Here is a 25,545-nt window from a genome sequence, read left to right on the forward strand (position 1 = left end):
GAGGTCCCCCCTCATTCTTCTAAACTCCAAGGAATACAGTCCAAGAGCGGACAAAGGTTCCTCATATGTTAACCCTCTCTTCTCGGAATCATTCTAGTGAATCTTCTCTGTACCCTCTCCAATGTCAGCACATCCTTTCTTAAATAAGGAGACCAAAACTGCCCACAGTACTCCAAGTGAGGTCTCACCAGTGCCTTATAGAGCCTGAACATCACATCCCAGCTCCTATACTCTATTCGTCTAGAAATGAATGCCAACATTGAAAGATAGAAACATAGAAAATAGGTGCAGGAGTAGGCCATTCGGCCCTTCGACCCTGCACCGCCATTCAGTATGATCATGGCTGATCATCCAACTCAGAACCCTGTACCAGCCTTCCCTCCAAACCCCTTGATCCCTTTAGCCACAAGGGCCATATCTAACTCCCTCTTAAATATAGCCAATGAACTGGCTTCAACTGTTTCCTGTGGCAGAGATTGCCACAGATTCACCACTCTCTGTGTGAAGAAGTTTTTCCTAATCTCGGTCCTAAAAGGCTTCCCCTTTATCCTCAAACTGTGACCCCTCATCCTGGACTTCCCCAACATTGGGAACAATCTTCCTGCATCTAGCCTGTCCAATCCCTTTCGGATTTTATACGTTTCAATAAGATCCCCCCTCAATCTTCTAAATTCCAAAGAGTATAAGCCTACTCGATCCAGTCTTTCATCATATGAAAGCCCTGCCATCCCAGGAATCAATCTGGTGAACCTTCTTTGTACTCCCTCTATGGCAAGAATGTCTTTCCTCAGATTAGGGAACCAAAACTGCACACAATACTCCAGGTGTGGTCTCACCAAGGCCTTGTACAACTGCAGTAGTACCTCCCTGCTCCTGTACTCGAATCCTCTTGCTATAAATGCCAGCATACCATTCGCCTTTTTCACCACCTGCTGTACCTGCATGCCCACTTTCAATGACTGGTGTATAATGACAGCCAGGTCTCGTTGCACCTCCCCTTTTCCTAATCGGCCACCATTCAGATAATAATCTGTTTTCCTATTTTTGCCACCAAAGTGGATAACTTCACATTTATCCACATTAAATTGCATCTGCCATGAATTTGCCCACTCACCCAACCTATCCAAGTCACCCTGCATCCTCTTAGCATCCTCCTCACAGCTAACACTGCCGACCAGCTTCGTGTCATCCACAAACTTGGAGATGCTGCATTTAATTCCCTCATCCAAGTCATTAATATATATTGTAAACAACTGGGGTCCCAGCACTGAGCCTTGCGGTACCCGACTATTCACTGCCTGCCATTCTGGAAAGGTCCTGTTTATTCCCACTCTTTGCTTCTTGTCTGCCAGCCAATTCTCTATCCACATCAATACCTTACCCCCAATACTGTGTGCTTTAAGTTTGTACACTAATCTCCTGTGTTGCATTCACCTTCACCACCGACTCAACCTGGAGGTTAACCTTAAGGGTATCCTGCACGAGGACTCCCAAACCCCGTTGCATCTCAGAACTTTGAATTCTCTCCCCATTTAAATAATAGTCTGCCCGTTTATTTCTTCTGCCAAAAGGTGACTGGCAGGAAATGATGACGTTGTGCTGGTTGGGTGTGGAGGGGTGGGTTACTGGGTGGAGGTGTTGACCAGCCTTTCTGTATATGTGTCCGTGATGGTGTGTAGTCTGGTGCTGGTGATGCCTTGGGCAGTTTTGACGACCCGTTGCAGGGCCTTCCCGTCCGCTGCAGTCCAGTTTCTGCACCATGCAGTGAGGCAGCTTGGTGGGATGGTCTCTACTGCTCATATGTAGAATGGCACGAGTATAGATGTGTGTGGCTCAGCTCTCTCCAGCCTCCTCAGAAAGTAGAGGCGATGGTGGGCTTTCCTGACTCTGCATAATGTGTTCTGGGACCATGAGAGGTTGTGTGAGAGTTTGAAACTACTCGCCGTTTTCCACTGCTGTGCTGCCGATGTAAAGGGTGTGTTCCCCTGAAGTCAATAACCATCTCCTTTGTCACGTTGACACTGAGGAAGAGGTGCAGTAATGAGCAGGTGTATAGTTGTACCTAATAAAGGGGTTACTGAGTGTAATATACAACTCAGGGGTTATCTACAGGGATGCCTTTGTCCTTTCTGATGGGAGATCTGCTGTGTGTTTTGTAGAAGGTGGCTCAGCAGTCACTGTGTGCTTGTGGGGGGGGGTGGGGGGTGTTTATTCTGAGAGATGGAATGTCAATTCAAGGATTAAGACTACCCACTCCCATTATGTTGACTATAACAGTGTGAGTACTCATAGATTTAATTAAATTAAAAGCCAAAGGCAGACAATGAGAAAACATGAACAAGACAGTGGAGGAAAACAGTGAAATGTGATTTACACTGCACTTTGACATTCATGGGCATGTGATGATTGACTGTGCAACCAACAATAAATTAGATCGCAACCAACATTGACTAATAGCACTTTTGACAGGTCAGTTATACCTAATTAACCAAGTCAGGCAGTTACCATGGCTACCAGCCTTCCCAGAAAGATCCTACCATTAATCTAATGGGCTGAAAGTATTTTTTGCAAAGTGCACACAGGGTCCTGGACATAAAATTCGAAGGAAGTAAAAGACTTATGGACAAGAATATTGCTGTGTTCACGTCTGTCAAAACGACCCACTGACCTATCTCAAGGGAAGAGGAAGGACATCATTAAGCTGGATAGAGGGCAAAGAATACTGATGAGAATGTTGCCAGAACACTAGGGCCTGGGTAAAGGGTAAAGGGTGGGCAGGCCAGCTATTTATTCAGCAGAACATAGAAGGTTGAAGGACGACCTTCTACAGGTGAATAAAAATCGTGAGAGACGTAGACAGAGTGAATGCACACAGTCTTTTTCTCAAAAACTAGAGGGTGTTGGTTTAAGGTGAGTCAAAGTCATAGTCATACTTTATTGATCCTGGGGGAAATTGGTTTTTGTTACCGTTGCACCATAAATAATAAATAGTAATAAAACCATAAATAGTTAAATAGTAATATATAAATTATGCCAGTAAATTATGAAATAAGTCCAGGACCGGCCTATTGGCTCAGGGTGTCTGACCCTCCAAGGGAGGAGTTGTAAAGTTTGATGGCCACAGGCAGGAATGACTTCCTATGACGCTCTGTGCTACATTTCGGTGGAATGAGTCTCTGGCTGAATGTACTCCTGTGCCCACCCAGTACATTATGTAGTGGATGGAAGACATTGTCCAAGATGGCATGCAACTTAGAAAGCATCCTCTTTTCAGACACTGCCGTGAGAGAGTCCAGTTCCATCCCCACAAATCACTGGCCTTACGAATAAGTTTGTTGATTCTGTTGGTGTCTGCTACCCTCAGCCTGCTGCCCCAGCACACAACAGCAAACATGATAGCACTGGCCACCACAGACTCGTAGAACATCCTCAGCATCGTCCAGCAGATGTTAAAGGACCTCAGTCTCCTCAGGAAATAGAGACGGCTCTGACCCTTCTTGTAGACAGCCTCAGTGTTCTTTGACCAGTCCAGTTTATTGTCAATTCATATCCCCAGGTATCTGTAATCCTCCACCATGTGAGGATGAGAGTGGAAAGATTTAAAATAGACCTAAGAGGCAATTTTTTTGCACAAAGGTTGGTGAGGATATGGAATGAGCTGCCAGAGGAAGTGGTACAGGCAGGAACAATAGTTATCATTTATAAGATATTTGGATAAGTACACGAATAGAAAAGGTTTAGAGAGACACGGGCCAAACATGGACAAATAGGACTAGCTACTGGGATTTTCAGAAGGCATTTCACAAGGTGCACACATGAGGCTGCCAGACGAGATAAAGAGCCCACGGTGGTGCACAAAAGATTCTAGCTTGATTTTTAAAAATTCACAAGAAGGATCACAGGAATGAAAGGGTTAAAAGTATGAGAAGTTTAATGGCTTCGGGCCTGTACTCAATGGAGTTTAGAAGAATGAAGGGGAAATCTGATTGAAAACTACTGAATATTGGAAGGCCTAGATAAAGTGGACATGGAGAAGATGTTTCCAAAAGTGGGAGAGTCTAGGGCCAGTGGGCACATTCTCAGAACAGAAGGGTGTCCCTTTAGAACAGAAATAAGGCAGAACTTCTTAGGCAGAGCTTGGTGAGCCTGTGAATTTCATTGCCAGGCATGGCTGTGAAGGCAAAGTCATTGTGTACATATTTAAAATAGAACTTGACAGGTTCTTGAGTAGTAAGGACATCAAAGTTATGGGGAGAAAGCAGGAAAATGGGGTTGAGAAGGAAAATAAGTCAGCTGTATGGAGCAGATACAATGGACCCAATAACCTAACCCTGCTCCTCGGTCTTATGTCTTATGACTTTTGTGGGCAGCTTGGTCGGCATGGATGAGTTAGGGTGATGGGCCTGTTTCCAAGCTGTAATACTCCATGGCTCGAGGAATTAATGACTATGAATCTGGCAGGTGGATTTTAATTTAGAAACAAGGATTTAATTTAATATTGATGTTTAATTCAGGAGCTAGGATTGAGTTGTTAATAGAGCCTAATTCTGTGTGGGTGCTAAAAAATGTCATTTTGCTCTAGGATATCCGACAATGGTCAGGAAGCAATGAGAATTTCTTTTATTCTGTCACAGGATGTCAGCATCACTCCCAAGCCCAGAGTTTGTTCCCTGTCTCTAACTGCCCCTGAGCCACTGCCCTTCTGGTGAAGGAGGGTGTTCCGGGATTCCCACTAGGAGCGATGATCTGTTTTCAAGTCAGGTGGAATGAGACTTGGAAGGGAACCTGCAGGTAGTGCTGTTTGCCTGTGCCTGATGCTCTGGTCCTACTTGGCGGTAGTTGTCACAGTTTTGGGAGATGCTGGTTGGAGTGGCCTATGTGAAATGAAAAAGCTATGTCCTGACCAGCACTGGAAACATCACAACTCTTTAAAATGGTCATGTTTTCCCTTTAGTTTCTTTGAAGACTTACACTGTTGTGAATGTACTGGAGACGGGGAGAATAAGTCAAGCTGGTCAGAAAGTCGAGAATCAACCAACTGGGAAATTTTAAACATGAGGAAATCTGCAGATGCTGGAAATCCAAAGCAACACATACAAAATGCTGGAGGAACGCAGCAGGTCTGGCAGCATCTATGCCCTGAAGAAAGGTCTCGGCCCAAAATGTTGACTGTTTACTCATTTCCATAGATGCTGCCTGGCCTGCTGAGTTCCTCCAGCATTTTGTGTGGAAAGTTTTAAACCTACTAGCTTTCCAGTTGGCTGATGGGAAGTGGGTGTTAAGAGAAGGTGCAAGGATGGCCCTTTAGAACAGAGAGAAGGAGGAATTTCTTTAGCCAGAGGGTGGTGAATCTGTGGAATTCATTGCTACAGATGGCTGTGCAGGCCACGTCATTGGTATACTTAAAGCAGAGGTTCATAGGTTCGTGATTAGTCAGGTCACCAAAGGTTACAAGGAGAAGGTAGAAAAATGGGGTTGAGAGGGATAATAAATCAGCCATGATGGAATGGCAGAGCAGACTCGATGGGCCAAATGGCCTAATTCTGTTCCTATGTCTTATGGTTCCAAGATAGTTCCAAGTGTCTTCATCCAAGACATTTGAATGACCAACACCATGGGTGGAGGAACAATGTGGCCAAAGATCAGGTCATGTGATAGAACTTCTTTAACCAACTGTGACAATGGAAGGAGGGGTTAGCTTGATCCTGGAATGGATTAAAATCCCGACGCAACATCACGGGCCGAAGGGCCTGTATGTGCTGTAATGTTCTATGCTTTACGTTCTAAATTAAAGTTAACCACAACAAACCTCTTACAATACCGGCCACCCCCAGGCTTAGCACCTCGACATAGGAATGAGATCCCATAATATTATTAAAAGTTTATTCCAATCAGGATCGCCCTGACAGATTGAGCGACCTTTCTCTTTCCATTTTCTATGATGTAGCAGTGACTACATTTCAAATATTCCAAAGCCACTTAAGCATTTTCAGTGGTGGAGGGTGCTTCAGGGATGTTTCCATTGGTGAAGTACGTGCTCTGGGGTATATCCCAATCATACCTTTGGAGATACAATTCAGTAACAGGCCCTCCCAGTCCAACGAGCCACGTCATTTGAATATACCCGAGTGACCAATTAACCTACTAATCCGTAAACCCTTGGAATACGGGAGGAAGGAAACCAAGGTGATCGGAGAGATCCCTCACGGGCAGAGGCGGGAATTGAACCCGGGAGTATGGCGCTGAAAACCGTTACGCCACCGCGCCGCCCCTATCTGCCTCCTGCGGAGGGTTGTGCTATCCCCGCGGTCCATTACGACCGTCCTGTCAATAGCCCTCCTACACATTCCCCTCAGTCACTCACTGTCAAGGTACCCCTGAGATGTGAGCACCCTCAGAAATAGGCAACGATCGTCTTTAGTGGTACAGTGCAGTTGAAGGTCACAGTTTACCGTGGCTAAGTTCCCGCCTTTTCTTCACGGTCCCGAAAAAAAATGTTTCCTTTGAAACTTCCAGTTGGTTCTCCTTCCTCTCAAATCACAGTAACCCGCTCTGTATAAGCATTCCTGCCCTCCGCCCGGCACCTGGTTCTTCTGCCAACACCTTTCACTCTGTGTCTTATAGTCTCCCACCCTCTTGCCTCTTTTTCTCCAGCATCGACCGTTCCTGACTTCAAACGCCTCCATTAAATCTCCCAGATTTATACAGACTTTCCATGGAGTCACCGGACCACTCCAGTGAAACTGCTTTCTACCTTCTCCGGGGATTATGGAGAGTGTGCAGGAAGAAGAGATTTAATTTAATTCGGCATCGTGGTCCGTGCAGACATTGTGGGCCGAAGGGCCTGTTCCTGTACGGTACTGTTCTGTGTACCTCAACATTCTTCCTGAAGCGGCTCCCCAGTTAAGCCCGTGTCTATCGTGTTCATTTATTGCACGGTAAAATCTTTGATATGTTCAGCCTGTCTCTTGTTTATACAACTAAAGTGCGGATCTAAGAGCCTTACTCATCATCTTGCCTAGACAGCGCCGGCTAACGAAACCCCCGGGGTCTAGTGTCCCCGGAGTTGTGCGGGCAGTTCAGCAAGTGATCGCGCCTCAGACAGTTCAGAAGGCCGAATACGGTGGCAATCTGTGCAGGTCCTTCGTTCCGTGGCTGTGGTTTGAAGTATTAAGGGGAACTCCGCTGTGTTCAATAACATGCCGATACTGCCCGCTAGTGGATGTCTGAGTAATTGCTGACTGTCCGCAGCCGCGGTTCGTCTCCGTGTGCACTCGCACTGGATGGGTTCCAGGCAAATGACCAGCCAGCGATTGCCTGGTATCGGAGGCAGGGGCCAAAGGTGGTAGAGGAAGGCAAATTCAGTGGTAGTGGCCATAGGATCTGAAAACCTCGAGCTGTGCGGGTTTACTGGATTGTTCTGAATTGGAATTGGTTTATTATTGTCACATGCACGGATATACAGTGAAAGGCTTTTGTTTGCATGTCATTCCGTCAGATCGTTCAACAGAATGCAGATAGGGTGTTATAGTTACAGAGAAAGAGCAGCTCATCAGTGGACAAATAAGATGCAAGGGCCATAGCAAGGTAGATTGGGAAATCAAGAGTTTATCTTTATTGTAGAAAAGGGCCATTCAATAGTCTTAAAATAACGGGTTCGAAGACGTCCTTGAGCATAGCGGTATGTGCTTTCAGACGTTAGTCTGCCTGATGGAAGAGGGGAGAAAAGAGGCAAACGTTGGATTTTCCTGTCAAGACCCTAGTTCAAAAGAGCAAAGACATCCTCAGAGACAAGTCTGTGCAAGAAGTGGTGTTGGTCCTGCGGAAGGGTTTTGGCCCAAAACATGGACGGTACTCTCTTCCATAGGCGCTGCCTGGCCTGCTGAGTTCCTCCAGCATTTTTTTGTGTGTTGCTTGGGTTTCTAGCATCTGCAGATTTTCTCATGTTTGAAATAATATTTAAAAGGAGCTTGGGTAGGAAAGGGTTAGAAGGACATGGGCCAAACACAGGCAAATGGGACTAGATCAGATAAGAATCTTGGTTGGTATGGACTAGTTGAGCCAAAAGGCCTATTTCATTCTCTGTGACTCTATGACTCTAAGCTGAGCTGTGAATTTTCTAAGTTTAGTGAAACATTCGTTGATTCATATCCTATCTCTCACTCACTAGCATCTGCCTGCCGAGGTACCTGCACCCCTTCGTGCCTGGCCAGGTCCGACGGGATGTGGTGTTTGAAGTGTGAGCTGTTGCTGTCAAGGACAGAAGCAAAATGCTGCAGATGTTGGAAACCTGAAATGGCAAAACTGGAAAATGCTGTGGAGAGAGAATTCATCAGAATTCTGATGGTCATCTTTCTGCATAGCTGCTGCCTGGCCCACTGAGTATTTTTAACTATTTCTGTTTGCAGAACAGTGTTGACAGCCTGTTTCATTTCAGACTGCAGAATATCCATCATCCATTGTCCAAGATTAAACTGCTTTATCAAGTTTATCGTTACAGGCAGACAGACGCAAGGAATAAATGTAAGAAAATCAGCTTTTTTGCAGTAGCAGCATAGTACATACAAAAATAAGTTAATTTAGACTTAAATTAACAAAATTTTGTAACTCACATGACAAACCTTGTCTTATGCTTTAGCACAAGATCACACTTTAATATCTATGAACCCAATTACTGAGTGACTATGATTTATTTTAAGGCTAGGTATCAAATCATTACCATTATTAGTCAATGGTGTTATCAGCTACAGTATTTTGTGATGATTTTGTTTCCAATGGACAGAAGTTAAATTTAAATATTGCATTGGGTATGGTCCAATTTCTGCCACTAAAGCAGTGATATTGAATGCAGCAGGAAGACAAGTCTGATTAGGAACCCAGATGTGTCTGATTGCAACTCTGATCAGTGAACAAAACCTGAATGGCAAACGGAGTTGCTGTGGAACTGATCCCAGTGCACGTACATATCCACTAACTTATTCACATAACCAGTTGCTAATGAACTCAGGAAGAGTGCGCAAGACCTAACTAGTAGTTGTGAGATTGTTACTTGCAGTAAGTCATTAATTGAGAAAATACACACAGATTGTCATTTCCCTGTGTACGTGTGTATTTGACATCTTTGTGACTAAACTAACAAGAAATCACTTGAACAGGACCACTCACCTTCATTTCTGGGGGACATCCATGTTGGTGGAAGTGGCTTTAAACTAGGCAGCATGCAAATTCACAATATTTGTCACCAAGAAGGACAAGGCGGTGGGTGCAGGGAAACACCATCCCCTCCCCACAATTCACACACCATCCTGTTCCAGAAATATATTGTTGCTCCTTCATCATGGCCCTGAAGTTTGAACTGAAAATCCTACAAGAAGTAGTTAATATGGCTTGTCCGTTGTGGGTAACACCCTGCTGTGCACATCTGCAGGGAGCGCCGTCACAGGAAAGCAGCATCCATCATCAAGGACTCCCATTACCCAAACCATGCCCTTTTCTCTCCGCACCCATCAGGAAGAAGATACCAGAAGCTCAGGACCCACACCACCAGGTTCAGCAGCAGTTATTACCCCTCAGCTGCCAGGCTTTTGAAACAGAGGGTATTAACGTCACTTGCCCCGTCACTGAACTGTTCCCACAACCTATGGGCTCACTTTCATCATCTCACATTCTTGAAGTGTGTTGCTTTTCTACCTCTTTCGTATTTACACAGCTTGTTGTCTTTTGCATATGGTCTCTCTGTCGTGTCAGCTGCAGTCTTTCATTGATCCTGCAGAGTTCCCCCAGCATTTTGTCTCTATGTTGCTTTCATTTAGTATATTGTGTTTCTTAGATTTACTGAGCATGCCCACAAGAAAATTAAGCTTGGGATTGTATATGGTGACTTTAATCATAAATTCACTTTGACCTTTGAACTGCGGTATCTAAATCCTGGTACTCCCTCCCTAACAGCACTGTGGGAGTCCCTCCACCGTATGAAGAAGGAGCAGCACCCCAGAAGCAGGCTCAGCCCCACCTTCTCAAGGGCAATTAGGGATAGGGAATAAATGCTGGTCTTGCCAATGACATCCACTCTCTGAAAAATGAATTTAAAAGTTTCTATAAGCTGGTGTTTGTTCTGTAAGAGCTAACATCCCATTTGTCTAGTGATGCTTGCTTTCTTGCTTATAACACGGTATCTATATGGTCAGAGAGTCATGGGATTGTACAGGAGGGGAACAGACGTCTCAGCCAGCTACGTTCATGCAGACTATTGTTCTTACCCAGATGAGTCCCACATTCTCCGCTTTGACAATTTAGCCGCTTTTCCAGATAATTCTTCAGTGTTGTGAGCGTCCCTGCCTCCGTCATCTCCTGAAGCAATATGTTCCAGATTCTATCCACCATCCAATCTCCTCTGATCCTACTACCTCTCGTATTACACCTACAGATTGTTGCTTAGAAGGGAAAAAGATGGTCAGGCTCCGGAACCAGTTTAGGTAACTTCACTCACCTCAATACAGGTATGCATTGCTTAACGTCCACAATACGTTCTGTGAAATTGGACGTTATGTGATTTGGATGTTGTGCGAACACCGTATTATATACTTAGCAAACCTATATGGAGGACTGTAGTGTACCTGTATTGACCAAATAGCCAAGAACTTACACTAAAACTGTATACTGTACACTATAATACACACAATACACTACAATTTTTTATCTCAATTTAACCTTTTAAATTTTTTTCACTTTTTAAACTTTTATGTAAAAGCTTTCTTAGCCTATATCACACACAATTTGTCAAAGATGATCAGGATCATCCACATCACTGCTCTCAACTTCCTCATAGTGTTCCACTGGAAGAGTTTTAGGTTGAATAACCTGTGTTTGGAAGCTATGATGCACTTTACAGTAATATTTTCAAAAGAAATTTAAACAGAGAGATAACACTACTACACTCAAGAAACAAGTGATACACGAGATTGGTTACGTCCGCTACGTCACGTTCTCCGATCGGGACGATGGACATATATGCAATTGGACGTTGTCCGAATGGACGTTAAGTGGCGCACACCTGTACTGATATGATTCCACAACTTATAGATTCACTCTCAAGGACTCTATGGCTCGTGTTCTCAGAATTATCTTTCTATCTATCTATCTATTTATAATTAATAGTTTGATCTTTTGCAGATTGGTTGTTTGTCAGTCTTTGTGTGTAGTTTTTCATTGATTCTATTGTACTTCCTTGTTCTACTGTGAAAACCTGGAAAAATTGAGTTTCAGAGTAGTATATAGTGACATATATGTACTTTGATAATAAATTTGCTTTGAACTTTGATCCAACCCCTCATTGCATTATATTCCTCGGCCTCCCGTGCCCCAGAGAAGACAAAGCAACCTACCCCATCGCTGCTGTTAACGGAAACATCCTGGTGGGGCTTAACCAATGTTTTATGAAGCTGGAACATGAAGCCCCTGCGCCTCATTCTGTTCCTTGGCTGATGTTGTCACCTTCAGAGATCTCATAGATGTGAACTTTGACACTGCACTGTTTCTCACACTCCCCTGGGTCCCACTATTTACTGTTTGTAACATCTTCAGCAATTCTGATGGATAAACCCCAGCAGATTCCACTGATTGTCATCCAGACAGCTTGAATCCATCCCCTTGATGAAGTATCTGTTGAGCCCTTTGAAATCAGATTCTAAGTCTCACTCACTATATCATTGCAGACTGTTACACTGAGATCCAAAGATTGTTACTGAACAACAGAGGTAGAACGGGAATGGTCCTTTGTCCCACTGTGTCTAGGCTGATCATGATGCCAATCTAAACCAGTCCCATTTACCTGCACATAATCCACATCTCTCTATTCCCTGCCTGTTCATGTGCCTGTCCAAATGCATCTTAACCATTGCTGTCAACTTCCCTGGCAGTGTGTTCTAAACACTTGCCGTTCTCCTTTAAACCAGCCTCACGCATCTCTTTTAAACTTCCCCCTCTCGCTTTAAATCCATGTCCTTGACTATTTGATATTTCTATCCTGGGAAAAAGTTTCTGATTGTCTCTCATGGCTCTCATGATTTTATCCACTTTTATCAGGTCTCCCCTCAACCCCTGCTGGTCCAGGGAAAACAGGTTTATCCAACTTCCCCTTATAGCCTGTACTCTCTAATCCAGGCAGCATACTGGTGAACCTCTTCTGCATCCTCTCCAAAGCCACCACATCCTTCCTGTAATGTGGTGACCTGAAATGCACGTAATACCATAAGTGCAGCCTAACCAACATTTTATACAGCTGCTACATTACTTCCCAAGTTTTTTATTCATTGCCCACACTAATGAAGGGAAGCATGCTGCACCTTATCACTATGTTACCACCTTCGTGAGCTTGTATTCCAAGATTCATCTGCACATCAATGAACCTGAGTGTCCTGACCTTTACTATATACTTGCATTTCTCCAGATTAAACTCCTTCTGCAATTTCTCTACCCATATTTCCAACCCCTGCTATATTCTTTGACAGACTTTCTCCCCTACTATCCACAACTCCACTACTTTTCATTCTGTCTGCAAGCTGATGAATCAGACCGGCTACATTTTCATCCAAATCATTTACATATATTATTACAAATAATCCCGGCTCTGATCCCTGTGGAACACCATTGGTCACAAACATCCAAAAGAATATCACCCCACCACCATAATCCCCTGTCTTCCATGACCAAACCAATTCTGTATCCAAGTTACTAAGTCACCTGACCAAGAGGGATCTTGTCAAACACTTGTCAAGCTTGTCAAACAACTATCATTGGCACCAATATGAGAAATTCTACAGATGCTGGAAATCCAAAGCAACACACACAAAATGCTGGAGGAACTCAGCAGGTCAGGCAGCATCTATGGAAATGAATGTACAGTCAATGTCTCAGGCCGTTTTTCAGGACAGGAAAGGAAGGGGGTAGATGCCAGAATGAAAACGTGGATAGCTGGAGGGTGATAACTGAAGCCCGGTGAGTAGGAAAGGTAAGGAGCTGGAGAGGAAGGAATCTGATAGGAGGAGAGAGTGGACTATAGGACAAAGGGAGGTGACAGGCAGGTGAGAAGTGGTAAAAGGCTAGATTGGGGAATAGAAGAAGAGGGGAGGGGGAGGGAAAAAGTTTTATCTGGAACGAGAAATCAATGTTCATGCCATCAGGTTGGAGGCTACCCAGACGGAATATAAAGTGTTGCTCCTCCACCCTGAGGGTGGCCTCATCTTGGCACAAGAGGGGGCCGTGGACCGACATGTCGGAACAGGAATGGGAAAGGGAATTAAGATGTTTGTCCATCGGGAAGTTCCGCTTTTGGTGGGTGGCATGGAGGTACTTGCCAAAGCGGTCCCTGAATTCTCCAGGAAGTTCTGTTTTTGACAGGTGGAGCGGAGGTGCTCCACCGGGAAGTTCCACTTTTGGAGGATTGCCACCTCCTCAAATCACTCAATCAAATTTGTGAGACAGGACTGCCCCATACAAAGCCATACTGACTGTTCCTAGTAAGCCCGTGCTTTTCCAAATATCAGTAAATCCTATTGCTTGGGTTCTTCTCCAATAATTTTCTACCACTGGCGATAATTTCCCAGATTATCTTTAATCCTCCTGGGAACACAGTAGTCCTGAATTCTAACCAGCTGGCCTTTGGACGACTCCCGAATGTCAGTTGTCTGGTAAGATAGTTAAGAGTCCTGGGGGCAAGATAAGTAAATGGATTTAAGGTGTAATTTCAACATACTCAAAGGGTATGAAGCTTCAGAGGGGTGAATGGACTCCTGGTCCAAGTGTTCCTAAAACAGGAGGTTCAATACTTCTGGTCTGTGTCGGTGTTTCATTCCCACCCTCATCACCTCTCCCTCTGCCCATCATGGGTTTGGGTTTATCGATCTTATCCTCAAGCCCCTCCCTGCTCCTCACTGTGACGACCCCCTCCCCCCAACTCATTCTCCCCACTCTGGGTGAGTAGCTTTCTCCTGAATTCACTAATTAATATATCACTGGTGGTCTTACACTGATGACCCCAAGTGGGGTTCCTTTAAATGGAAACAAGTTCTCAAGGTGTGACCGATTAACCAGTTTATTCATTGTGAATCTTCTAGCAGGTCCCCTCTTTGAAAAACGGAAGTGTAGCCTGTTCAATCCTTCCTGTGCTTTCAGAGTGTGGAGTTATTAACGTGACTGCATCAGAGTGCTGATTCAGTGGTCCAGTGGATCCAGCATTTGGTCTAAATTAATCCTCTTTTTGCTCAGAGTTTTAGTGGTTGCAATATGAGAGGTGTTTTAAATAGGATTCCATGCATTTCTACAATCCCCCCTTATCCCAGGTTCCTGTATACTTTCATTGTTAGCACCTCGGCATAAGTAATAAATGTGTACATCAGTCTCCATGCAGCTGGCGATTAGGAAGCCTCTGTGAATTCCGTCTAACACTTGGCTCCTTATCGTTCATGTTCATTGTTATGAGCCCAGTATTTATTCCCGTTGAAATAATTATGATTTGAAGCTAGCTTTAGAATCATAAAATCATAACCATGAAATGTACAACCACGAAACAGGCCCTCAGCTCCACTTGGCCATGCTGACCATGATGTCTGTCTATGTTAGTGCCATTTCCCTGCATTATCCATCCACACTGATCCTATCCAAGTCCCAACACCCTTTAAGCATTGTAATAGTATTTGTCTCTACCACCTCCTCTGCTCCATTAACCCACCACTCTCTGTCTGAATAATTTGGTCCTTAGGTCTCCTTCAAATTTCTCCCCTCCCACCGTAGACTGTGTCCTTTAGTTTTTGACGACTCTACCTGAGGAAACAAAACCTGTGGCTATCTACCCACTCTGTGCCTTTTATAATCTTACAAATCTCTATATGTTCACCCCTCATCCTCCTGTTTTCCAATGATAATTAACCCATCCTATCCAGTCTCTCCTTATAACTACAGCCCTGTATTCCAGGCGACATCCAGGTGAATCTCTTCTGCAACACATGCAAGACGCTGGAGGAACTCAACAATTCAGGCAGCATCTGCCTTTTGCTTTTGTGTTCTTCCAATAGTGTGGCAACCAGAACAGTACACGATGCACCAAATGCAGCCTACGCAGGGTTTTTCACAACTGCAGCACAATGTCCTCACTCTTATACTCAACGCCCTACCTTATGAAGGCAAGCATGCTAAATGCCTTCTTCAGTGCCCTGTCCATCAATATCACCAGCTGCAGGAAGCTATGAGCTTGCACCCCAAGGTCTCTTGTACTGTATAATCAATACTACTGGGGTCCCTTTCTTTCTCTGTACATGTTCTGATATTATTTGGCACATTAGCTGATGAAATCTAAATGGGGAGAAAATGTAAACATCAGAGGTGCAAAGAGACTTGGAAATCCTCGTGCAAGGCTCTCAGAAGGTTAATTTACTGGTTGAGTCTGTGGTAAAGAAGACAAATATAATGTTGGCATTTATTTCAAAGGAAATAAAATATAAAAACAAGGAGATAAATGCTGAAGCTTTATAAGACACGAGTCAGGCCGCACTTGTGGTATTGACAACAGTTTTGGGCCCCATATCTCAGAAATGATGGGAGAGAGTCCAGAGGAGGTTCACGAGGATGATTCCGGGAATGAAGGGGTTAATATATGATGTGAGTTTGGCAGCTTTGGGCCTGTATGCACTAGAATTTATAAGAATGCAGGGGGGTGCAATCTCATTGAAACTTTTAACATATTAAAAGGACTAGATAAGGTGGACGTGGAGAGGATGTTTCCTCTGGTGGGGATGTCCAGAACTAGAGGGTGCACCCTTGAAATTGAGGGGCGACCCTTTAGAACAGAGGTAAGGAGGAATTGTTTTAGCAAGAGAGTGGTGAATCTGTGGAATGCTCTGCCACGGACAGCTGTGGAGGCCAAGACCGAGGGTATATTTAAAGCAAAAATTGATAGTCTCCTCATTGGCCAGGGTTGTGGTGAGAAGGCTGGTCTATGGAGTTGAGTGGGATCCAGAATCCACCATAATGGAATGGTAGAGCAGACTTAATGGGCTGAATGGCCTAATTCTGCTCCTACGTCATATGGCCTTATTACCTCACACTTATCTGGATTAAATTCTACCTGGCCCTACTCCACCCAACTTTCCTGCGATCTGAGATAACCTTCTTCACTATTTATGACTGCACTACCAGCTCAGGTCATTGACCCTGGATGTTGGAATGAGATAAGCCAGAAAGTTATGGGTACTCAGTACCCTCTAGTCACTTGAGCATAAGATCCAAGCTGGCACTCCAAGTGCTACTCTGCAGGATGTCTTCTGGTTGGCCTCAGCCAAGGTATTGTTTGAGGAAGACCAGGAGGTGTTTTGCCCATTTATTTGACCAATATTTATCCCCTCAACCCACATTATCAGGGCAATTTATCCAATTCTTGGCCACATTGTTGCTCATGAGAGCTTGTTGTGAACAAGTTAGTCGTCTCTCTTTTTTTAAATGTCACAACAGTGAGCACACTGTAACAATGAATCTTGTTAAGCTGTTAAAGTGCATTGAGAATTCTTGAGGCGATGTGAAGTCTTTCAGAAAATGCAAGTGTTTCTTTCTCAAGGTGTAAAATTGCTTGAGATGCAAAAACACGTGTGAGCAGCACTGAGAACACCATCTGTTGAGTGCTGGCTGCTACCAAACTTGAGAATGAATTTGCAAAGAGCATATGTTTTTGTTACACACTAGAGCACAGACATTGGGGAGTGTCACTGTTGGAGAGGTTAATGCTGATTACCCACCCCTAACTGCCTCTGGAAAGTAGGGGTGAATTACATTCTTGGTAAATTGATTTCTTATTGTCACATGTACTGAGGTACAGTGCAAGGCTTTACTTTGCATCCCATCCTTATGCGTGGCATTTTATCACATAAGTGCATTGTGTCAGCACAAGCTAAAACAGTAACCGAATGCAGAACAGTGTTACAGTTGCAGGGAAGTACAATACAGTCAAACAATAAGGTCCAAGGCAATGATGAGGTAGATCATGAGATTAAGAGTCCATGTTGTCATACTGTTGTTCAATACTCATAACAGTGGGATAGACGCTGAGCTTGAGTCTGGCTGTACATGCCTTCAAACTTTTGTATCTTCTGTCCGATGGAATTGGAATTATTGTCAAGCGTGAGGAGAGAGAATTTCTTGGGTGGAAGGAGTCTTTGATTATGTTGGCTGCTTTACAAAGCTAGAACCAAATGTCCATGGAGGGGAGCCTGGTTTCGGTGATTTGCTGAGCTGTGGCGGCATGTCCAGAAGGTGCACTCACAATGCGGTTACTTTGTATTACTGAGGGTCATGTAAAAGGGCTAGTGTCTGTCAGCTAGCTCAGGTTCAGAATAAACTTGAAACCATATTCTCCAATGATCTACAGTTGTCAGTCAGGTCAAAACCACACTTCCTACATTGTAGTGTGATGTTCCCAAAATATTTCCACTTTTCAAAATCAATTTTTAGTGAAGTTTTTAGTTTCCTTCCTAATGTTTCTGAACTCCTGAAGCACTTAAAGTTCCCTGGTTCCCTCAGGGAACAGGGGAGTCACTAATTTGTTGTCCAGAGACCATTCTGTGTGAGAGGCATTGATTGTGTGGATAGTCAGAGGCTTTTTCCCAGGGTTGAAATGGCTAGCACAAGAAGTTTTAAGGTGCTTGGAAGCAGGTACAGGGGAGATGTCAGTGGTAAGTTTTTTACCCAGAAAGTGGTGAGTGCGTGGAATGGGATGCCGGCAATGGTGGTGGAGGCAGATATGATACGCTCTTTTAAGAGATACCTGGATAGATCAATGAGGCTTAGAAAAAGAGAGGGCTAGGGGTAAGCCTAGGTAATTTCTAAGGTAAGGACATGTTTGGCACAGCTTTGTGGGCCAAAGGGCCTGTATTGTGCTGTAGGTTTTCTACGTTTCTATTCTCCACATGGGCCTCCCAACTTGGTGTATATTGAATGCAAACTCAAGCATTTTCTAGCAATGGTTTATTGGGTATCCAGAGAGCCAGGCTTTCAAACTGCACTTCAGAGACTTGAGCACGGAATCCAGGCAGACTCCACTGGGGCAGTTGTGGGATATCGGGGGTGCTATCTATCAGTGAAATATACAAGGAGAGGTAACGTGGTGGTTAATTACCAGACAAGTGGTCCAGAGATTGCTGAAAATTTTAAACAGTTAAATAAATCTGGAATTCCCAGCTGTTCTGGGGAAAAATACAATCCCATGAAACTACACACCTCATAAAAACCCAACTGGTTCATTAGTATTCAACAAGGAAGGGATTTGCTGTCCTTACCTGGTCTGACTCATGTGTATCTGCAGACCTACACATTAGACCTTTAATTGTCCTCAAAAATAGCCCATTGACAGGTAAGTATATCCAAACCTTGAGGATCAAACACAACAAAACAGGGCCAGAAAGCACTGTCCATGGTGCTGGATACCACTTTGAGCACTTCCAGTCCTTCCAACCTTACAAAGTCCTCAGGAAAACCTGGGAGGTGGATGTCCAAATTGGAGAGCCAGCTGACACTGTTGTATTAACAAATGTATCTCTGAATCTTCTACTATATATAGACTGCAGCAACTGAGGGAGAGATACAAAGGTAGAATTAGGGATTTTTCAGGTGGGTTTATAACCTGATGGCAGAGGGGAAGAAGCTGGTGTTTAACTTTGAGGCGTGGATCTTCTGGCTCCTGAACCTAGTGATAGCTTTGTGAAGAGATTATGTCCTACAGTACTGTGCAGAAGTCTTAGGCACCCTAGATTTTTTATATGGTTTCAAGTGGTATGTCCTCCATGGAGCCTTAATGTCTATATCATCGAGGCTGTCTGGGATTATCTGGAGAGACAGAAGCAAGTGAGACAACAAAAGTTTGCAGAAGAACTGTGGCAAGTTCTCCAAACTGTTTGGAACAACCTACTAGCTGATTTTCTTATAAAACTGCCCAACAGTGTACCCAAGAGAACTGTTGCTGTTTTAAAAGCAGAGGATAGTCACACCAAATATGGATTTGATTTAGTTTTTTTTTTACCATTTACTGCTCTTTATAGTAACTCTTTTGATATTCAGAAACTATTCATTTCATTATTTTTGAAAGTATCTTCGCTTTACAGATGCTTTTTTTAAAATCTGTGCCTAAGACAGTTATCTAGTCGGTGGGTGTCACTAATGATTTTCATCTTCTTCACTGAGACAATGAACATAGGTGACTTCTGTGATGTCCTAACCAGTTTTAACCAGCATTTCTGGAACAACCCCTGCTGTCAGTTGTCACAGTGCTGATTGTGGAAGCTTGCTGTGCACAAATGCCTCATGGCTGGTCTGAGGTGAAGGCAATGTAGAAGCTTTCTTTGCATCCTAATGTGGAATGGGAAGCTGAAACACCCTCGCCTGTACCTCCTCCCTTCCTAGGGACAATCAGTGAGTTCATTGCTGAGGTTATTGCACTATGGTCAGCTGCCAGCTTATCATGGGGACGTGTTCTCAGATTCATGTTGCAGCTACACATGTTTCTGGCACGCCTAGCATCAAATGATGCCCACCACCTCCCCCTCTTCTCCCCTTTCTTCCATGGGTCACTGTCCACTGCTATTAATTCCCTCTCCTTCAGCCCTTTAACTCTTCCACCTAACACCTCCCAGCTTGTCACATCATCCCCCGCCCCCACGAACCCATCTTCTCCCTCACCCATCTCACCTTTCACTTGACAGCATGTGCTGCTCTCCTTCTAATTCTGGCTGTTGCCTATTCCTTTCCAGTCCTGACGAAGGGCTCTGAACTGCTGAGTTCCTCCAGCATTTTGTACGCGTTGCTCACGATCTCCCGCATCGGCAGCTTCTCTTGTGCTTGAAAGTTGTTTGCACTGTGTTTGAAAGTTCGCTGCGTGGAGAGAGATCCGTCCGTCAGCGAACTCTGCACCGCCGCCAGGCGGCAGCAGGCGGCGCCCGCGAGTCTCCGCGCTAAACTTTAAGACGGAAAGTCGGGCTCAGTTCGCACGACTGTGCTGCGAGTGACGGACGGGAGTCGGGTGGCAATGCAGGGTCGGGCGGGTCTCGGGTCCCGACGGTAGCGATCAGGCGGGTTTTGCAGCTCGGGAGTGTATAGGGTTGGTGGGGGTAAATGCAGGCAGTCCATCCGTTACCATCAACTGAATACCATCAGTTGCCGAACAACCGGGGGCAGGGCTGTACCCGAGGGGGGAAACTCTGTGCCAAGCGCATGGTTGCGAGACTCTGTATCAGCGACTGGCACTTACCTGGGGGCTGGGGGCTGAGGGGCACAGTACTTGTAGGCGGAGCTCTGTATCGGGGAGTGGGTCTCTGTACCAGGGGGCGTGACTTTGTACCCCTGGTGTTCTCCACGGTGCTGAATGGGACTCCTCAACGCCGACCCCGACACCCCCTGCCGCAGGCGGAATCGGGCGCCAGGCTCAGCTATAGACGAGTCACCCGGTTCCAGGTCTTCTGCAGAGGGAGGATCAGACGGCTGAACCCACCAACCCCCTCAGAAACACACACACACACACACACACACACACACACACATCCACGCACACCAGTTACATCTAAACAGACAGAAACACAGACAGACACACCCCAAAAATCCTACCTTCCTTCACAGGCTTCTCACTCGACACAAACCCCCCTTCCAAAATATATAAGCACACAGCCCACATATGCCATCCCCTCAATGTGACCCACCCCTCTTCTGCGTAGAGAAGATACCAGTGTGCAAGGTCACTCATTGTTTATCTGTGACGGCTATCAGTCTATTTTTCTCACACTTCTTGTTATGACAATTCGTTAATGGTCTATGATTATTACTCTGCAGTCATAAGCTGTGGTATTTACTACGTGGGTTTCAATCTGTGGTGATGGGTTTTTACACCTGGTATTTATCACTGCAGTTATTAGCCTGTAGTTCTGAATCTGAGATTAGTGAATCAGTAGTTACCCGGCAGAGTGATGAGTCCATCTTTCTCAACAGTCGTTATCTGTTTCTGGCCATTGTGTTTGTGGTAATAAGTTATTAGGTTTATAGTCAGTGGTTATAATTCAGATGTTATGGATTTGTTTTTATCGATCCACGATTACCAATCTATACCATCTGTACTTAACTGAATGATGATAATATGCTTGTGGTTACCCGACAGCATTTTTGAGACTGTAGTTCCCAGTCCCTTTTTTTTATCAATCAGTGTCTGTTAGCATGCAGTTATCGGGCAGTGTTTGTCAGTCCAGACTTATCAGCCAGTGGTTATCAGTTGGTGGTTGTCAACTGTGGTTACTGTCCCGTGGTTACGAGTCTATGCTCCTCAGTCTCTATAAATCACTGGTTATCAATCAGTGGTTATCAGCCTATGCTTATCTGATCTGGTTATTCTCTGGTTTCTCTGGTTATTAATCTGTGATTACCAGTTCGTGGTTTGTGGTCATCACTGCAATGGTATCTGTTCTTGTGCAACAGTCTGTACGCGTTAGTCTGTGTTAGTCAGCCGGTAGTTTGTCAGTGGGCGATCACTATTCTACGGCTGTTTGTGATTATCATCTGCATTATCAATCAATCAATGGTTAACAGTCATTGATTGTGAGTCTCACTGATCAGTCCATGGTTATTGGTCACAGATTATCAGTCATTATGTGTGTGTGTGTGTGTGTGTGTGTGTGTGTCTATAGTTATCAGTCTTCTGCGAGGACGGATCGTCACCTAGTCGCTTGTGAGTTGCAGAGACCCCGGGGAGCGATGTCCTATGGAGTTCAGTCTAGCTCCCGGTAGGGGTACCCATGGCGGCAAGGTGAATTCCAGACAAAGAACGACCTAACCAAAAACCCCGGCAGTGGAGCTGTCGGAATACGATGACACATCTCAACGGCGGTGAACTCGGAGGAAGGTTACAGCGGTGAAGGGTCCCCAGTTACCTTCTGCTCCGTGCCACTGGACCCTGACCCCGACCCCGACCTGACAAGGACCGTGTGGTGACTGCCCGCGCATCAGCCTCCCCACCCCTGAACAACGTTACACATTAAGGGAATCCGGCCTAACATCCCGGTTACATGGATCCCGAATTGGCCCCTACCGTCACCTGAGGGCCCACCTGAGACAATCCTTCAGGAGAACATCAGGCTCGAGTGGTCGCACTGTTATTGCAGTCATCAGTAGTTATCTCCCAGCAGTTATCAGTAGTTATCTTCTGGCAGTCATCAGTAGTTACCTCCTAGCAGTTATCAGTAGTTATCTCCTGGCAGTTATCAGTAGTTACCTCCTAGCAGTCATCAGTAGTTATCTCCTGGCAGTCATCAGTAGTTACCTCCTAGCAATTATCAGTAGTTACCTCCTAGCAGTTATCAGTAGTCATCTCCTGGCAGTCATCAGTAGTTATCTCCTAGTAGTCATCAGTAGTTATCTCCCGGCAGTTATCAGTAGTTATCTCTTAGCAGTCAGTGCTCAACGTTCAGTCAACACCAGTCAGTAATAATGAGTCACTAGTAACCGGTCAGTGGTTTATCGGTCATTGGTTATTTAGCAGTAGATCAATCACTACTCATGAGTCTTACCGAGTGGTCAGATGTTAGGAGAGAATAGATAATTGTGCTTATTGGTCGCCGGTTATCCAGTCGGTGCATTGGGGTTTACCGTTCTGTGGTTATTCCTTTGCAGTCATCAGTTTGCGGTTAACCGTCGGAGCTCGTCAGTCTTTGTGTATGGGTTTGTGGTTAACAGTACAGTAGATGGATATAAGTCCAAGTCAATTGCTAATATTATCTGGTAAATAGTATCTGCTATACGTCAGCTGTTATCAATCCATGGTTAAAAGTCTTTACTTATGAGTTATTGATTATTAGTCAGTAGATATAAGTCCATGGATTTTATTCTATTTATCAATCAGAGGTCAATGGCTAGCAGATGTTGTTTATTAGTCTCTGGTTATTGAACTGAACTTGAGCATCAGTAGTTATCGGCTTTCGGTCACTGGGTTTAGTCGGTGGTTCCTGTGAATCAGACGGTGTGTGAGTCTAAGGGTTAAACTCCCCCCGTCGGCCTCCCCAAGAGCCCGGCGGCCAAACTTTGACCGTCTGTGCGCAGCCGTGAGGGCGAGGCGGAGCGCGGCTGTGTTAGCGCTCCAGTCGGTGGAGGTCGGTGCATAGACGGCCGCATCCGTGCCGGCGAGCCCGTGTTCCTTGGCTGAAGTGTGGGGCCAGGTCGTCGGGAGGGGAACAGAGAGGAGAGGTGTGGAGGGCGAGGAGAGTGGGGGAAAGGTTGACAGGGTTAGAGGGAAAAGGAGAGGGAGAGGAGAATAGGGGAGCGGGAAAAGAGTGGAGGGAAGGAAAGGGAAAGGAAGCGGAGGAGGGGGAAGGGGAGGGGAGAATAAGAGAGGAGAGGGGAGGGGAATAGGAGAGGAGGAAGATAGAGACGGGGAGGGCGCGCTGTTGGAGAGAGTTAAGGAAGTTTCCGGGTGCGTCGTGTGAGCAACCCGCATCCGCAAGAGGAAAAGTGTGCGGATCTCTGCCCACTCGCCACCGCGAGCTCTCCGGGGCAGGGGGTGGGGGTGGTAGCGGAGAGAGTGAGAGGATGGAGAAGTTGAGAAGCGGACAGGATCTCGCCGGCTCCCTGCCGCCCTGCGCTTCCGAGCTGCCGGTGAGAGCGCACGCAACCAGCCAATCTCCATGCCGGAGCTGAGCCGCTGAGCGGGCGGCCGGGCGGGCGGGCACCGAGTGGCGACTCATCCCTCTCCTACTAACCTCAGCCATGGCAGCGGCGATCGCTAGCTCGCTGATCAGGCAGAAGCGCCAGGCTCGGGAACACCACCTGGACAGGCCGATAGTCACAAAGCGCATCAAAAGCCCCCACAAAAAGAAGGGAGTTTGCAATGGCAATCTGGTGGATATCTTCTCCAAAGTCAGGATATTCGGGATGAAGAAACGAAGGTTCAGGAGACCAGGTCTGTGATGGTTTCATTATTGACAGGTCAAAAATCTTCGCTTGGAGAGAGAGGCGGTGCAATCCCGGGATTAAGTTGTCCTTGTGGGTACACTGTCAGTAAATGTAATGTTTTTTTTGGTGTTGTGAATAAGGCCCGACGAGGTCTTCTTCGTTTAATTAGTGGAGTGGCCAGACCCCAGCATGGCTCTGCGTTCGGGTTCCCCGTGCCCATGCGTGCCCTGAGCCAGCCTGTTCGGGCCAATCATCAGGTGGAGATCCGAGGGGATCCCGAAAGCGTAAACCCGTCCGTGTCACCTCCGGAGCCGCTGATGCCGCTTTGCCAACTCTTCACCTTCTCCGTAAATGTGGGGGAATATTCCCCGTGCCCCCTCCTCCCACCGGAGTTGTGTGGCCCCACTACTGCTCCGAGAAACACAATACTGGCGTGTAACTAGGAATTGCAGTGTTAGAAAGCTGTCTGAAATTATTAATACCTCGCTGTTTCTGCACTAAAGTGTACCTGTTTTTTTCAGAAATTGCATTTTATTCCGTTCACGATTCAACCTCAGCGTGGACAAGTTGTGTATTATTTCGCAGGCTATGGTGTTTTGGCAGGGTGCCAGTCTTGTAGGGAGGTGTTACCTGTTCGCTCGCTGCTCACGCCGACACCCCTCGCACCGAAGCCGGGTGTGGAACGCTCGCCAGGGTAGGCGATTTAGGGAAGGAGACACTGGGTTACAAGCCAGCACCCGGGTACCTCCCCTCTCTGAGCCACCGAGCGGGAGGTGACACGGAGAGAACTCCGAGCAAAGCGCCCCGACCGTCACAGCCCCCGTGCACCGGCTGCACGTCTCCAGATTTCAGATAAACATCCTCTGGGAGGGACAGGCGGGGGGTTTGGGGGGGGGGTGTTGGCACGGAAGGTCATACGCACCCCGCCCCGGCAGAAATACACAGTACGTGTAGTCAAACTTAGAGCATTGCGTGTGTAATGTTTGCAGGGAGGGGTCCTACAGTCCTGTTGTTTACGAGGGGGTTGGGGCGGGAGGGTCTCTAAAGAAGGGGGTCGGGGGGGGGGGGTTCCTGTACTGGGAGGAGTTAAGGTCTACTATTACAGGGAGTGTTCGGGGGAGTTTCACATTTCAGGGAGGGGTCTCCAGTTTACAGGAGGGGATCGGAGGAGGGGATTCTGCTTTTTCAGAGACTGGTCGGAGGGAGTCTACTGTTTACAGGGAGGGGTATGAGGAGGGTCGCTTGTTACCGGGAGGGATTCATGAAGGGTTCAGTGCCCAAGCCGAGCCCTTCCTGCTGTTGCTGCAACGGTCTGTCCGTTCCGCCCGCCGGCTCTCACCTAAAAGCTTTCAGAATTAATGCGATGTGAAAGTCACGCCGGATGCGGGGTCGCCATTCTGGCTGTCTGGGATTCAGGGGAATAGCCCGAACCGCGAGCAGCGCTGGGGACAGACGGCGGGCGGGAGCTGGGGTGGGGGGAGGTGGATGGATACGCACGGGGCACCTCACAAGTCACAGCACAATGACTCAGGGCGCTGGATCGAATGTGCAGCAACTCACCAGCGCCGGAGAACTGAGCGGTCG

At 46.1% G+C, this 25,545-nt stretch overlaps 1 protein-coding gene across 4 annotated transcripts in view; it reads left to right on the top strand.

Moving 5' to 3' along the window:
* fgf14 (fibroblast growth factor 14) overlaps positions 1-25,545 on the top strand; it is a 541,877-nt gene that overhangs the window by 330,513 nt on the left and 185,819 nt on the right. For 2 of the 4 annotated variants that reach the window (XM_063048371.1, XM_063048372.1), the window contains exon 1: positions 23,422-23,968. The exons of the other annotated variants lie outside the window; for them this stretch is intronic. In XM_063048371.1, the coding sequence (XP_062904441.1) occupies positions 23,776-23,968 (193 nt within the window). In that variant the 5' untranslated portion in view covers positions 23,422-23,775. Of the gene's footprint in view, positions 1-23,421; positions 23,969-25,545 lie in introns of those variants that run through there. 4 annotated transcript variants of the gene reach the window in all.

This window comes from Mobula hypostoma, chromosome 5 (assembly GCF_963921235.1).
Source record: "Mobula hypostoma chromosome 5, sMobHyp1.1, whole genome shotgun sequence".
NCBI lineage: Eukaryota > Metazoa > Chordata > Chondrichthyes > Myliobatiformes > Myliobatidae > Mobula > Mobula hypostoma.